Source organism: Littorina saxatilis, linkage group LG8 (genome assembly GCF_037325665.1).
Source record: "Littorina saxatilis isolate snail1 linkage group LG8, US_GU_Lsax_2.0, whole genome shotgun sequence".
NCBI classification, from domain to species: Eukaryota; Metazoa; Mollusca; class Gastropoda; order Littorinimorpha; family Littorinidae; genus Littorina; species Littorina saxatilis.
This window is the reverse complement of record NC_090252.1, coordinates 2,457,387-2,471,504: the sequence shown is the minus strand read 5'-3', so window position 1 is coordinate 2,471,504 and position 14,118 is coordinate 2,457,387. Positions and strand designations below refer to the sequence as shown.

The following is a 14,118-nucleotide window of genomic DNA, read 5'->3' as shown; positions in this document are numbered from 1 at the left end:
GAAAATAATCATCGAATATCCTGTTATTAACCAATGAGCGCTGGTATGCATATTTGGTGCGGATGCATGATTTGACGCAAAGTCGATACAAAGCTCGCAAACAAAGATTCGTCCAAATGATGGTTAAAAAAAACCTGCAGCGGACGGAAGCTGAAAATTAAAGGTACATACAGTTCAAACAATCATTCAACTGTATTTATTTGACCTTACACAGACTGTAGGAAGAGGCAAACCGTCTTGAACAATATTTTTCCCCAGGAAGCGACTCCAAGAACACAGAAGACTCGAAGGTGAGTGACGTACCTTGTAGTCTTTCTGTGATAGTAGTAGTCCAGTGGACGATACCTTCCGCCTGTGAACTGAGTTGCTTGGACAAAAGACTGCAATCCGACGGTTAGTTTTCGACAATATTTCATTTTATAAACAGATCACACGCAACCAAATGCCCACATCGCATCAATCTAAAGAACATACAGCGGTTTCATACACTATTTTGCCCCAGAAAACGGAATTTCATACAGTTTTTAACGTTGGAACACGGGTGCAAAAGTTCGTCTGCTTGTCCCATTCGAAGAAAGAACATTTCCTAAGCGATACCAAAACATAAACAGAACACACACTATCTGCCTTTACCGCCACAGCAGAATAACAACATAACTGTGTACTTGAGTTTAGTCCAAAACAGGGAAACTGACAAGAAGTGTTAACAGAATTGATTGATTTTCCCTGAACTATACAACCGCGTATTATTCAATCGCCAGCGCAGGTAGACTGGTTGAGTGATTTGAATTCGATCAAACTTTCGCACAAAAACTCCTCTTTTCTTTGAATAACTGAAGAAAGGAGGAATAAAGTGGTTACATACCTCGTCTCAGTGATTATTAAAAATAATGGTCTCAGTTCGCGGTCATGAAAAAGCTCGCTGAAGCTCGCATCTATATATATATATATACGAATTGTGTGTGTGTGTGTGTGTGTGTGTGGTGTGTGTGTGTGTGTCCGGGATGCACGGCCAAAGTTCTCGATGGATCTCTTTCAAATTTGGTGGCCATATTCAAGTACACCCCGGACACAACCTGCTCGATGAGATATTTCAACACGTGCTCTCAGCGCGCAGCGCTGAACCGATTTTGGTTTTTCTCTGGATCCATTCCCAGTAACTCTTCCTTATCTTCTCCAGTGTTTTCAGCGTTTATCTCCCTTCCTTTGTGTGGCGTCAATCCATATTCCCGTTTCTATTTTTAGAAGGTCACTGTTGACAACGCTCAATCCTTATTCCCGTTATACTATTTTTAGAAGGTCACTGTCCCGGCGAAGACGGGTATTACTCTTCTCCAGTGTTTTGCGCGTTTATCTCCCTTCCTTCGTGCGGTGCGCCCCACCCGGCAAAGCCGGCTCCCCGACGCAGCCGGGTATTCGGCACGACTTCTTCCTGGCGAAGCCGTACCCGGCGAAGCGGGTATTCATCTAGTTTTTCATGATCCGCTAACTTCGACCATAATTTTTAATAATCACTGAGACTCGGCATGTAACCTCTACCTCTCTCTTCATACGGTATGTGTGTGTGTGTGTGTGTGTGTGTGTGTGTGTGTGTGTGTGTGTGTGTGTGTGTGTGTGTGTGTGTGTGTGTGTGTGTGTGTGTGTGTGTGTGTGTGTGTGTTAGGAAAGGAAGAGTGATTCGAACATTTGCCAGTGCTCGACTGACTGTCATATCGCTTCGCCGCTGGTTTATCTGGCTTCCGTGCCTGACTGAATTGTAAGCTTCGAGTGGGGTCGAATTCCGATCGAAGCAGAAATAATAACAGTTGCCAGCTGTTATGGGGTGAAACATTTGTTTTCGATTCAAATTAATCTTGTACGAGGGTGAGTCGTTAGAGTTTGCTGTTCTTTTGCAGGACTGTTGGTTGACACAGTGGATTCAGCAGCAGGTTGTGACGGTTCATGTAAGTAGATTGTGACGATTCATGTAAGTAGATTGTGACGATTCATGTAAGTAGATTGTGACGATTCATGTAAGTAGATTGTGACGATTCATGTAAGTAGATTGTGACGATTCATGTAAGTAGATTTTGCCGATTCATGTAAGTAGATTTTGCCGATTCATGTAAGTAGATTGTACCGATTCATGTAAGTAGATTATACTGATTCATGTGAATAGATTGTACCGATTCAGGTAGGTAGATTGTATCGATTCAGGTAAGTAGATTGTAAAGATTCAGGTAAGTAGATTTTACCAATTCAGGTAAGTAGATTTTACCGATTCAGGTAAGTAGATTGTTCCGATGCAGGTAAAGTTCTTTATATATCTCTTATGTGCATGCATGCTCTCCATTCTTAATCACTTTCAATTAAAGATTTGCTGTTGTGGTATGTTTCCGAATGGAAGGAAGTTTTTCTTCTATGTCAAAACCTGGGTAGATTTTGTGTTGGGGCGTATATCATGGCTTACACATGAACTGTAAGGACAGTATCTTTATCTTAATAATGTACGACACCGATACATGCACGTGCACAGCCTGGCTGTGACCAGCTATTCATTTTCAACTGGTGATATTGTAAAGTCACCGAGACAAACTTCGTTCTCGAAATTCTGTGTAACTTCCTCGTGACACCATTATTCTCGTTATGCATATGACGTCTTTTTTGAAATTTGTTTTGCTTTAGGCGTGAGAGATTACCAAAGCAGAGGGACAACAAAAATGCGTCTTGCTTTTTGCTTTGTATAATATTATCGCAGTTTTACTGAGCACATGACAAAAACAGCTGTTGTCATTGGTCAAATAGGAACTGTATATCAACTGATATCGCGCAGGAAGTTCCTAGTGAATTTGATATCGTGCAGGAAGTAGTTTTCCAATTGTAATTTTGAAGAAAAAAATCTCACCTGAATGAAACACAAGTCTCCCATTCTTTTAAAGCGCAAATTTATGAAGGAAAATTATCGCATCAGAAAGATTAAGCTGTGTAATGAATAAATACACACTTTTGTTTAACACACCTTTAACAGAGAAGTAGTAGGATGGAAGGTTCTAATCTTACCGAGGGAGGCGACTGGAACAGCCGTAAACAAACTGAACTTTGGAGCGAGAAGCGAGTTCTCTTCACATCACTCACGTAAAGGCTGGAAATGAGCAGCCGATTTAAACGTTTTGCTCCAGCATGAATCACTGTCCCACCCCTCTTTGTCGTTGCCATGCAAAAAATACCCCCCCCCCCCCCAAAAAAAAAAAAAAAAAAAAAAAAAAAAAAAAAAACCCACCTCAACACTGAACAGCTTCAGAACAGTCACAAAGGCTATCAGAAGACGCCATTTTGAAAGTTGTCTTGGAATGTTGTGTCGTTGGCGATTCGACAAAATTATCAACACGTTGATACCGACAAAAAGCTCAACTGGAACCTGTCTTCTACACAGAAAAGGAGCCAGAGGACTTCACTGATACAGTCCGGCGCACTTCAGTTCCTGCCATCGTTCAGAATTGCCATATCAAAGCATTTGAAGTCTAAAAGTAACCACGAAGGCTGTTCCGAGTTCCTCCCCTGAACCTTTATTGTCTGATCTATAAGCACAATATATATTTTTGTCTTTGTTGTTTTTAAATGCCTTATTTTTGTCTTAGAAAACTTGGAGTATTTGAAAAATAAAAGTTGTACATGTAGCAGCAAAGTTGCGAAAGCAGGAAAAGACAATTCAACGTGACATGACAGTAGCCTCCCTTGCTTTTGACCGATTTCTTAGACTGGGGTTAATGGGTTCTACGCTTCCGACATCGAATGCGATAAAATCGTTATCGTTAGATTTGACTGTGATATCCAGATTTATTAGTCCCAACGTCTCGAAAGGCTTCTTTCTTCTTGTCGATCATAGTCTCGAAAAGCTGAATCAGAAAAGCTGATATGATTTCAGCTTTCTCGAAATTGGGACTGATAAATCTAGATATCACAGTCAAATATAACGATAACGAATACGATGTTGAATGTCTTTAATCAAGGAACTATTTCATATCGGTTCTTGGAACCAGAAGTCAAGCTTCCAATGATGTGAAGCCCATAATATGTCTCTTGTGATGCCTGCATTTTTGTTTTTAAAACCCACGAATCCTTTAAATCCTACGTACCATAAGAACACTGACCAAGGCTGTATGAAAGAACTTCTCAGTCATCCATGCAGAAGGGCAGAATGATAGTTCAAGGACAACGAATCTGTATCAGACAGAAGACAACACACACACCAACACTAGTGAATCACTAAAAGCAAGAACTTTTCATTCTTGTACAACCCGTACAAACCTGAGACTTATTTCCAAACCTCGTCTTTTCATATGGCGCGGTCTCATAGGAACACTGAATGTTTCGACTGCTGTGTACAATGTCATATTCGGGTCGAAAATTCAAATAACATTTATGTATGAATCGATTTAAGTTAGAATTCATGTTATTCTTTTACGATTACATGCACACAAACATGCACTCGTTTGTAGTCTCGGCTAGCCCCCTTAATATGAGTTTTAGTCTGACTCTGACCTCACATGGCTCAAAGACATGCATTTTATTGATGACACAGGGAAAGTAAGTCCAACATACTGTCCAACATACCGATGGGAACTGGACGAGGATCACTTCCTTATGTCGTACGCTACAACGCCACACCACGTCGCTATGGGTATCAGTGAACGTGGTGGCAACTTTTTCCGTTGCCTGACCACCAATCTGCTGGCGCATGCAGCAAGGTATGTTTTGATAACTCTGTCTTTCTCTCTCTCTTTGTGTGTCTCTGTCGCTGTCTTTCTGCCTCTCTATCTCTTCAACTGTCTCACTCTTTGTCCTATTTTTCGTTCTCTCTTTTTGTCTCTCTATCTACCTCTTTCTCTTATAACATTTTGTCAAGTTTTGAAAAAATGTTTTAACAAAGACCGGGAATCGAGACGACTGTGGTGGTGTAGGTGTGTGTGTGTGTGTGTGTGTGTGTGTGTGTGTGTGTGTGTGTGTGTGTGTGTGTGTGTGTGTGTGTGTATGCAGGGCCGGACCCAGGGGGGGGGGGGTTCCAGGGGTTCCGGAACCCCACCCCTGGAAAAAGCATGTACCTTGCTTTGAGTGGTTTATTTTTTTACTAGTTTTAGCACCAAAAAATGCTGCTCTTAACCCTCAAAACAAGGCCCAGAATGCACCAGATTGCACAGATTTTAACCGTTTTTCAAAACCCTCCAAAAAAGGAGGAACCCCCCCCTTACAACTCATTTGGTCCGGCCCTGTGTGTGTGTGTGTATGTATGTATGTATGTATGTATATATATGTATGTATTTATGTATGTATGTATGTATTTATTTATATCGCATGCTTTCCTTCTTTGTCACTACTAAAGCAAACGTGTGCAAGATTGTATGTTACACGTTTCCGAGTATGACAAGAACGGAATCAAACTCGCAATCGTTCCTCCATAAGGCCAAAAATGCACACACGGCAGTCATTTCTCCCGCTGGTATCGTTTCTTCATCAACACTGAGAATGTTGCGAACGGCATTCTATACTACAGTACTGTTTCCATACGCGAATTTAGCTGCCGTGGAAAGTGGCTCGATCATGAGGCCTTTGAGTCTGAAATAGTAGGTCAGAGTTGTGTACAGAGAAGACAAAGAAACCGAAAAGAACAAACATTTCGCGCATGCAGACACAGGAAGACGTCCTAAAGAATGTGAGGCTTCAAAAGATACAAGATGTGACGGTGACTCTGACGTCATGCACACATACCGAGATGTCATTCATAGTTGTTCGGTCACTTCCGTCAAAGAAGTAAATCTGTCCACAATGGCTGATGTGATTAGCCTTGTCAAGCGTGAGTACGCAAAACGCGTTTGTTCTCTCCTCTGTTGAAGCTGTGAGACATAAATGCTATTCCGACTTGGTCGTGTGACAGTTTTCTTCCACACTCGATTAGCTGATGTCTAACTCAGCCTGACGGCTGAGCATAATCTCGTGTGGAAGAAAACGTCTGTCATACGACCAAGTCTGAATAGCAGGTAATGTCTGTCTGTCTGTCTGTCTGTCTGTCTGTCTGTCTGTCTGCCTGCCTGCCTGTCTGTCTGCCTTGGACTCGGATTATGGGATTGTATTTCAGATTGGAAGCCTAAAAATCAGTTAATCTCTCTCTGTCTCTCTCTCTTTCTCTCTTCCTCACACACGCACACGCATCGACACACGCACGCACATACGCACAGACGAACACGCACGCACACAAGCACGGACGAACTCGCACGAACGCGCACGCACCGGCACACACACACCGACACACACACACACACACACACACCCACATCGCACGCACGCACGTACGGACGCACGCGCACACACACACGCACACACACGCACACACACCCACACCCACACACACACACACATACACACACAAAAATACACACGCACAGCGGGGAGAGGGAGAGAGACACACACAAACAAAGAGAGAGAGAGAGAGAGAGAGAGAGAGAGAGAGAGAGAGAGAGAGAGAGAGAGAGAGAGAGAGAGAGAGAGAGAGAGAGAGAGAGAGAGAGAGAGAGAGAAGGGGTGTGAGAGAATGAAAGACACACCTCGTCTCAGTGAATATTAAAAATACTGGTCTCAGTTCGCGGTCATGGAAAAGCTCGCTGAAGCTCACATTTTTCATGATCCGCAAACTTCGACCATTATTTTAAATATGCACTGAGACTCGGCATGTAACTGCTACTTTCCTGTTAACTATGATCACTGCATGTTACAATTCGTTGCATTATATTATCTGCACACTTATGTTTCAGCCTGCCAGTGGATGACATACTGATGCTAGTGGGCGAAAGACTGAGAGAACTCGGCATAGAGCAGACCCCGATCTGTGAGTCGACTCTCAGGAAAAAACTCTACTTCAGCAACGACCAATCACCAACAAGGGGACGCGCGGTACGTATTTTGATGATACCGCTCTTTGGAAGATATTCTACAAGGTTTGTGATGAAGTTTACTTCTGCTGTTTTCAACGTGTGTATCGCTCTACATTTTTCAGTAGTGCTTTTGATCAAAAAGACTCATCTTCATGATAGATACTGCGACCTCGGTGGCACAACAGTGAAAGGCGAGGTGGTATAATAATTATGTGTGTATTTCTTTTTTCTTTGTGTCTAGTTTTTTCCTTTCAAGGAATGGTTCCCTTTTCTTGATGCTAAACATATTATACTTAAATCTAACTGACGCAGTCAGATGGGGGCAATGGCATGGTGGTAAGACGCCGGTTTAACACGACATTTTTACTCCACGAAAATTTTACTCCGGAGTAAATATTTCGTACGAAATTCTTACTCCGAGTACACTTTTCGTACGAGAAAAGAACTCCCCAAGGCACGAAAAAATTACTCCCTCCACGAAATTTTTACTCCCCATTTTTTTCACTTCCAGTAAAAATCTCGTACGCAAAAATGGGATGCGGGCGAAGGGATAATGCCAATAAGTGATCTCGCGCACACGAATGTCGCGCTACCCTCCTTCCACCCCTTCCACCACCAAGACTAACAGGGGACAAGGGAGTAAACATTTCGTACACCTGGCATGGGAAGTTAAATTGCTTGTGTTTGGGTGAAGTAATTTATTCGTTATTTATTCGTCAGGGGAGTAACATTTTTGTACGAAATGTTTACTCGGAACTCACCTGTCTTGGGGAGTAATTTTCTCGTGTAATGGGGGAGTGCTTTTTTCGTAAAGGGAGTAACTTTTCCGTACGAAATGTTTACTCCGGAGTAAAAATCTCGTGGGAGTAATTTTCTCGTGTTACACCGGCCTTCAAAGCGGAAGGTCATGGGTTCGAATCCCGGCCGCGCCTGGTGGGCTAGGGTGGAGATTTTCCGATCTCCCAGGTCAACTTATGTGCAGACCTGCTAGTGCCTTATCCCCCCTTTATGTGTACAAACAAGCGCAAGACCAATTGCGCACGGAAAAGATCCTGTAATGAATGTCAGAGTTCGGTGGGTTACAGAAACACGAAAATACCCAGCAATCTTTCTCCGAAAGCGGCGTATGGCTGCCTAAATGGCGCGGTAAAAAAGGGTTATACACGTAAAACAGGGAGTTTCAGCCCACAGACGTAGAAGAAGACAGAAGAAGAAGACTGACGCAGTCTTGAAGTGTGTGTGTGTGCGCCGTGCGACCAAAATTGAAACAAAAAGAAGTGGTACAGGGTGACCCCAACAACCCCAGCAACCTACAAAAATGTTCATCTGTTGACCGAATTACTTCGCATTGTGTATGCATTAAATTCAGCGTAGGCTTGACTAATTCACAAAATGGGAAGTTTGCATGTCAAAATAATGGTCTTTTGTGCACTTGGAATAAAAATCCAACTTCGTGGATCGCCTTTACATTGTTTGAAATTGAGCAGTAGCCAGAACCACCCGATTTAAAGCCTCCAGGCTGTCGACTTTGGGGTTATCTAAAGGAACTGATAAACAAACACTTTCATTAGACAATCAGTGAATTGAATACAAGAGTTATATGCAGGAACGAGGCATTTTCCATCAGAAGGAAAAAGTTCACGTCACTGTCACTGATGATTATTTCACGCCATTTCCCACGTGCTTGTTTTCAGACAGGAGCAGAACCTGAGGCAGAACAGGCGAGAGAGGACTTGAACGCCTTGAAATTGACCTAGATCCGGGCCCTACAATTGACGACGAAGGGTTCCTGATGTCCGCTACATTTCGGACAGTAGAACCCCCTTTTTCACATCTACCTTTTTAAGACTTCAATTTTTCAGATTTTCTGATAAAAACATCAGTAAATTTACCTCCATTTCAGGACTCCCTCTATTCTAAAGATCTGATTTTACCAGAGCCTCACAAAAGTGTCTGTATCTCTGAAACTGTTGGGAGTTTTGGATTGAGACTTCATGTTATCCTCAAACACCATGGGCTCCTCCCATAAACAACTTTCTGAAGGATTATCTTTAAAAACAAACACTGAAATAAACAATGACGTAATTTGAACTGAGCAGTTCGGATGTGAGTCGTTGGCGACCCATATAAAATAAAAGAGGGTATTAAAGGCACACTCAGCTTGACGTAAATCATCAGTTTCTGGTCACACACACAGTACAAAAACCCTACAGTACAAACACCCTTTCGTTTAAGCACTCACCGCTTGAGAACATCCCGAGGTGCCCTCTGTAAAGAGCGAGCATTTGTCAAAGAATTTATTTCGTGCAGTCAGAACGGATTTACAATGAGACAAATCGGACGCCTCGCTTTGGCGTTAGAACTAACTTTTAAAATCTAAATAATAAATTGACAGCTTGTTACACAAACATTCTTAAATCATAAAATAAGTATTTTTTCATCAAGACAAGATCAGTACAATTCGAAGTTTTGAAAGTTTGAAAAAAGAGAGCCCGGAAGCAGATCAGGCAAGGTCGTGTTTGCCCAAGCAAACGAATTTTCTGCATAGCGCTTGCTTCTCTGAATCCAACCGCTGCCGATAAGTTCGTGTGACTCGCAGTCGTTTGTTGCATTTTACATTCAGAAGTACACAATAACGTGCTATTGCAGATACAGCGAGTCGCATTGAAATCACAAACTCATGACTAAATTGTGAAAAAAAGGAAAGTGGATCACATGGGTTCACGATGGCTCAGGGTTAAAATAAACCACGAAATCTGGTGTGTGGTTTACGCAAGCCATTCAGGGTTTAGGGTTATTTAGGGTGGCCGAGTGGTAAGCGCACTTGCCTCGGAAGCGAGAGGTTGCGAGTTCGACCCTGGGTCAGGGCGTTAGCAATTTTCTTCCCCCTTTCCTAACCTAGGTGGTGGGTTCAAGTGCTAGTCTTTCGGATGAGACGAAAAACCGAGGTCCCTTCGTGTACACTACATTGAGGTGTGCACGTTAAAGATCCCACGATTGACAAAAGGGTCTTTTCTGGCAAAATTGTTTAGGCTTAAGATAACATGTCTGTGTCTTTCGCTTTAAGATAAAAATGTCCACCAAATACCCGTGAGACTTGGAATAATAGGCCCTTGAAAGGTAAATATGCGCCGAAATGGCAGCGATCTACTGGCCCAAAAAATTCTATCTCACACGGCATTCTGTGAAAGGCACTTAAAAATATCCAGTTATTATTATTATTATTCAAACGAACAGTGTCATTTAATAATTACCCGGACTGTCAGTGTAGTCCAAAGTATGGTACGGTGAAGGTATAGTCTTTTATTATAGTATGTATATTTGATCACTGCTTATTCGTTTACCCTTAAAATTAACTGCGGGGAAATAGCTCAGTCTGTAGCGGCGCTGGCTTCAAAACCAGTTGTCGCTATCGGCGTGGGTTCGATCCACACATTCGGCGAGTCAACTTTGTGCAGACTCTCCTCGGTGTCACGCATGCGCACGATAAAGAACCAAGGTTCACAGCATAAATCTCAGGGCTTGGAAACATGAATACACGCATGTTGGAAAAAACCGGGCATCAAAATGGGTAGCGCCGTACTGTATGGCAGCTCGCTTTCCCCAGGGAGAAAGCAGCCCGAATTTCCATGAGGGTAACCTCACAGGACTATATGAATCTTATCCTTATCTTATCTAAATTGTAAACCTGTCTAAGTAAATCATTATTTTCTATTTTACACGTACACTACTTTTTTGGTAACTGATTTTATTCTTAAATACCAATTAGTGTAAGGGAATGAACTGTGCTTGTTCTTGACAAATGTAGTGTCACGATTACTTCCCTTTGATTATTCCAAAACAAGTCTTGGAGTTTGGTAAACTATGCTTCTGCATATTTATATGATTAAAAGTGAATATTTGCGAAGTTAACATATCTCTGCAATGTGAAAAATCGTAAATTAAGGCTTTGAATGTTGTTAACAGGAAAATCTTAATTCTGTCTAAACTGAGCAAAAACATTATTGCACCCATTTTCGTACCCTAACTAAAACATTAATTCCCGTGTCATTTCAATCAAACTGTATATACCATTCAAAACCGTTCACTTGGTTATCTGGCACACTTTTCGGATCATAGATTTCTGTTATAGTTAGCACGTGACCGCCACCGAAAAAAGTCGACGAAACTTCAGAATAGGCTTTACTTGGACACTTTTACATACGAGGATAAAGCCCAATCAATTATCTATCCAGAACAGATTGTTTTGTTTTGCTATCTTGCGTATCTCTTGTGTTATGTCATTTCTACATCCGAATACAAACCTGAAGTGATCCACAATTGTACCCAGGGTAAGTCTCGTATGTCGACTTGAGATCCTGAAAGTTTCAAAGCAATCCATTCAGGAATTACTTAAATACAGCGCTTTTTGTAATGGTACCCCTCAAAATGGACGTAAAAAACTCTCCTTTTCTACTGCTCATGCGTTCCACACCTGCATCAGTAGAAATTACAGTACAAAAGAGATACGCAAGATAGAAAATTAAAACAACCTGTTCTGGATAGATAATTACTTTGGCTTTTTCATCGAATGTAAAAGTTGCCAAGTTAAAGCCTATTCTGAAGTTTTGTCGATTTGTTAATTGGTACCTGACGTTTTTTTGCTCAATTTAGATTGCAAGAAATAGAAAAAATAGAAACCCACTAGAATCAGTGTTTTTGAATTCTCAAGAATATTGTGTCTTTTTGTAAATTTAGAAAGGAATTAGTGACAACAGATTATTTGAAGTATTTGGATGTTATTTGTTTATTTTTCTCTCAAAGTTATCATAATGCTGGTTGTATTACTATGTCACAGTACTGGACACATCTTTATCAAACTGTGCATGTGAATTCTTTCAGATGATATTCTGAGACCTGGTTTTGGTGTTTTTTTAAACAAAAGTTTATGACGTCATATGTACATATCCGGATTTTTTAAGACAGTTGAGGCGGTACTCTGGCGATCGCATTTTTCATCTAATTCAGTCAAACATGTTTCAGCTTAGTCCGGACTTTGGGATTGCATTTCAGCTTCTACGCTTAGAAAGTAACTAATGTGCAAATAAAGTTCGACTTCAAACGAAAATTGCGATAACAGACACAAACGTGATTTCGTTGTATTCTCTTTTACTTTCCTGAACTGTTTTGAAAATAAGGTAAAGGAAATAGGAATACCAAAAATCTGTTTTATGCAAATTACGTTTACAGCTTCTTTCCGGTCTCTAAATTGTTTTATTTATTTAGGCCCACATATTACCTGAATGGTTTGATTTTTCTTAACAAGACGTGTTTATTTTGTTTGTGTATGTTTAGCAATGGTTTTATGGATGAGTGGAGTGTGACTGTGAGAATGAAGTTTTTGTCGTCTCACACAGATGTCAGTTGAATCAATCAATGTATGCATTTGTAGCAGCCATCTTGCAACGTGTTTTATTGTTCATAATCAGTAACTGAGAAAGTGCAGGAATTATTTTATGGCAATCGACTTGTGAATTGAGCTGTGTCATTTTAGTCAGATAATGAAAACATTAGTCGTTTTCATGTTGCACCTGTGGTTCATGTCACTGCATGAAGACATCCGTTTGTCGCGGCTGTTTTGTTCAGCACGTATTACATCTATCAGGTGTAGGATGTGAAACAGTCATCTGCTGTGTGCAAAATCCTGCTGTGAAATATTTGGATCAGTGTCAGTGAACGTGTATTTCAAGTTTTTGTAGCGACTTGTCTTTTGAATTGCTTGTTGTCGATTGAGACAGTAAATGCACTGATTTGTAGCTGCTATCTTCTGTTATCGATGTGAGCAAACGTGGTTGTCACTGTCACTCTCTCTCTTACGCTCTCCCTCTCTCTCTCTCTCTCTCTCTCTCTCTCTCTCTCTCTCTCTCTCTCTCTCTCTCTCTCTCTCTCTCTCTCTCTCTCTTCCCGCAATGGGGCACTGCGGTTATGAAATTAAAGGCCCCTCCTGTTTTTGGAACCGCAGGAGCTTTCTAGTTTGCTGTTAGGTAGATTTTTGGTTCCTCTTTCCTGTCATGCTCTCTTTTTCTTCATGAATTCTTTTCTTTTTTCTGCCTTCTTGCTCATTCACCTGTATTTTTTCCAAAACTCTCTTCTCTTTCCGCTTGTCTCGCGATTCATGTATAGTTTAATCTGTTAGTGTTCTGATGTAAGTCCAGCAGTAGATAGGTTAAGCCTATTTTAACATACTGGAAACTGGTAATCTTCCAGTAGGTATTAATTTAGTTTTACTAAAGCCTGCTGGGACACAAGTAATGGGTTAGTGCATTTGTAAACAGGAATCGCTTGACAAGTGGCCCCCTTCATCTCCCCCTTCCTCGTCCTGATATGGCTCTGCGTAGTCGGCTGGACGTTAAGCAACAAATAAACAAACAAACAAATCTCTCTCTCTCTCTCTCTCTCTCTCTCTCTCGCTCTCTCTCTCTCTCCCTCTCTCTCTCGTGGATGGAGGAGTGAATGTATGTGTGTACGTGCGTACGTGTGTGCGGTTTTGTGAGTGTGGAACGATTTCCAGAAACTACTGGACTCATCTTCATGGAACTGCTGAACATTTGACATTATTCAGATAATATCACAACACATTTTTGTTCTTCTTTTTTGACATGTATTTTGATGACCGACAGGAATAGACTCACGTGCATATTTTACCATTCGTGATCTAAGGTTGAATTTCTCCGAACTGTGTCTATTTCAGTCGTTTGACAGGTAAATCTGACACAACACGTGGTCTAGCTAAACGATTCGACAAATCTCATGAAAAAATTAAATTCTTACACATGTGTAAAGTTGACTTGGATCCTTGCGTATTTGGTTTAAACAAGTTTATTCAATAAATGTCATTTGTACTATTACCGCATACATGAAATTAGGAACATGGAGCACAACAAGCTAGGCTTATGAGCGTACTCTTAAAAGCAAATGAAATTTGGCGGACGATTTTAATATAGCAAGTTAGAAATAATGTCAAAAAATAACGTATTTCATTGTTATGACGCCGCCAAGATTTGGCCTACACTGGGGGAGCAAACACGCTAGAGAAAATGTATACATTTTGTTCACTACTGAGTGTTATGTCCCTTATACTGATTCTAGACAATGCAGTCACACATGCAGTCACAAAGACAGGCAGACACGCATACACACAGACACGGTCACTTGGACACACACTGGGCACATA

At 41.3% G+C, this 14,118-nt stretch overlaps 1 protein-coding gene across 1 annotated transcript; it reads left to right on the top strand.

Moving 5' to 3' along the window:
• The first annotated feature begins 1,903 nt into the window (after window positions 1-1,903).
• On the top strand, window positions 1,904-12,700 carry LOC138972531 (uncharacterized). The gene is made up of 4 exons (XM_070345173.1): window positions 1,904-1,943; window positions 4,562-4,727; window positions 6,786-6,924; window positions 8,600-12,700. The coding sequence occupies exons 2-4, from the start codon at window positions 4,624-4,626 to the stop codon at window positions 8,660-8,662; spliced, it is 306 nt and encodes a 101-aa protein (XP_070201274.1). The 5' UTR covers window positions 1,904-1,943; window positions 4,562-4,623; the 3' UTR covers window positions 8,663-12,700.
• Window positions 12,701-14,118: the final 1,418 nt, after the last annotated feature.

What these genes read in the sequence shown, in the direction of transcription:
- LOC138972531 (XM_070345173.1), top strand. Translation starts at nt 4,624, where the DNA reads ATGTCGTACGCTACAACGCCACACCACGTCGCTATGGGTATCAGTGAA. An exon ending in CTGCTGGCGCATGCAGCAAG is followed by an intron (nt 4,728 to 6,785) that starts GTATGTTTTGAT and finishes CTTATGTTTCAG; the next exon opens with CCTGCCAGTGGATGACATAC. An exon ending in CACCAACAAGGGGACGCGCG is followed by an intron (nt 6,925 to 8,599) that starts GTACGTATTTTG and finishes GCTTGTTTTCAG; the next exon opens with ACAGGAGCAGAACCTGAGGC.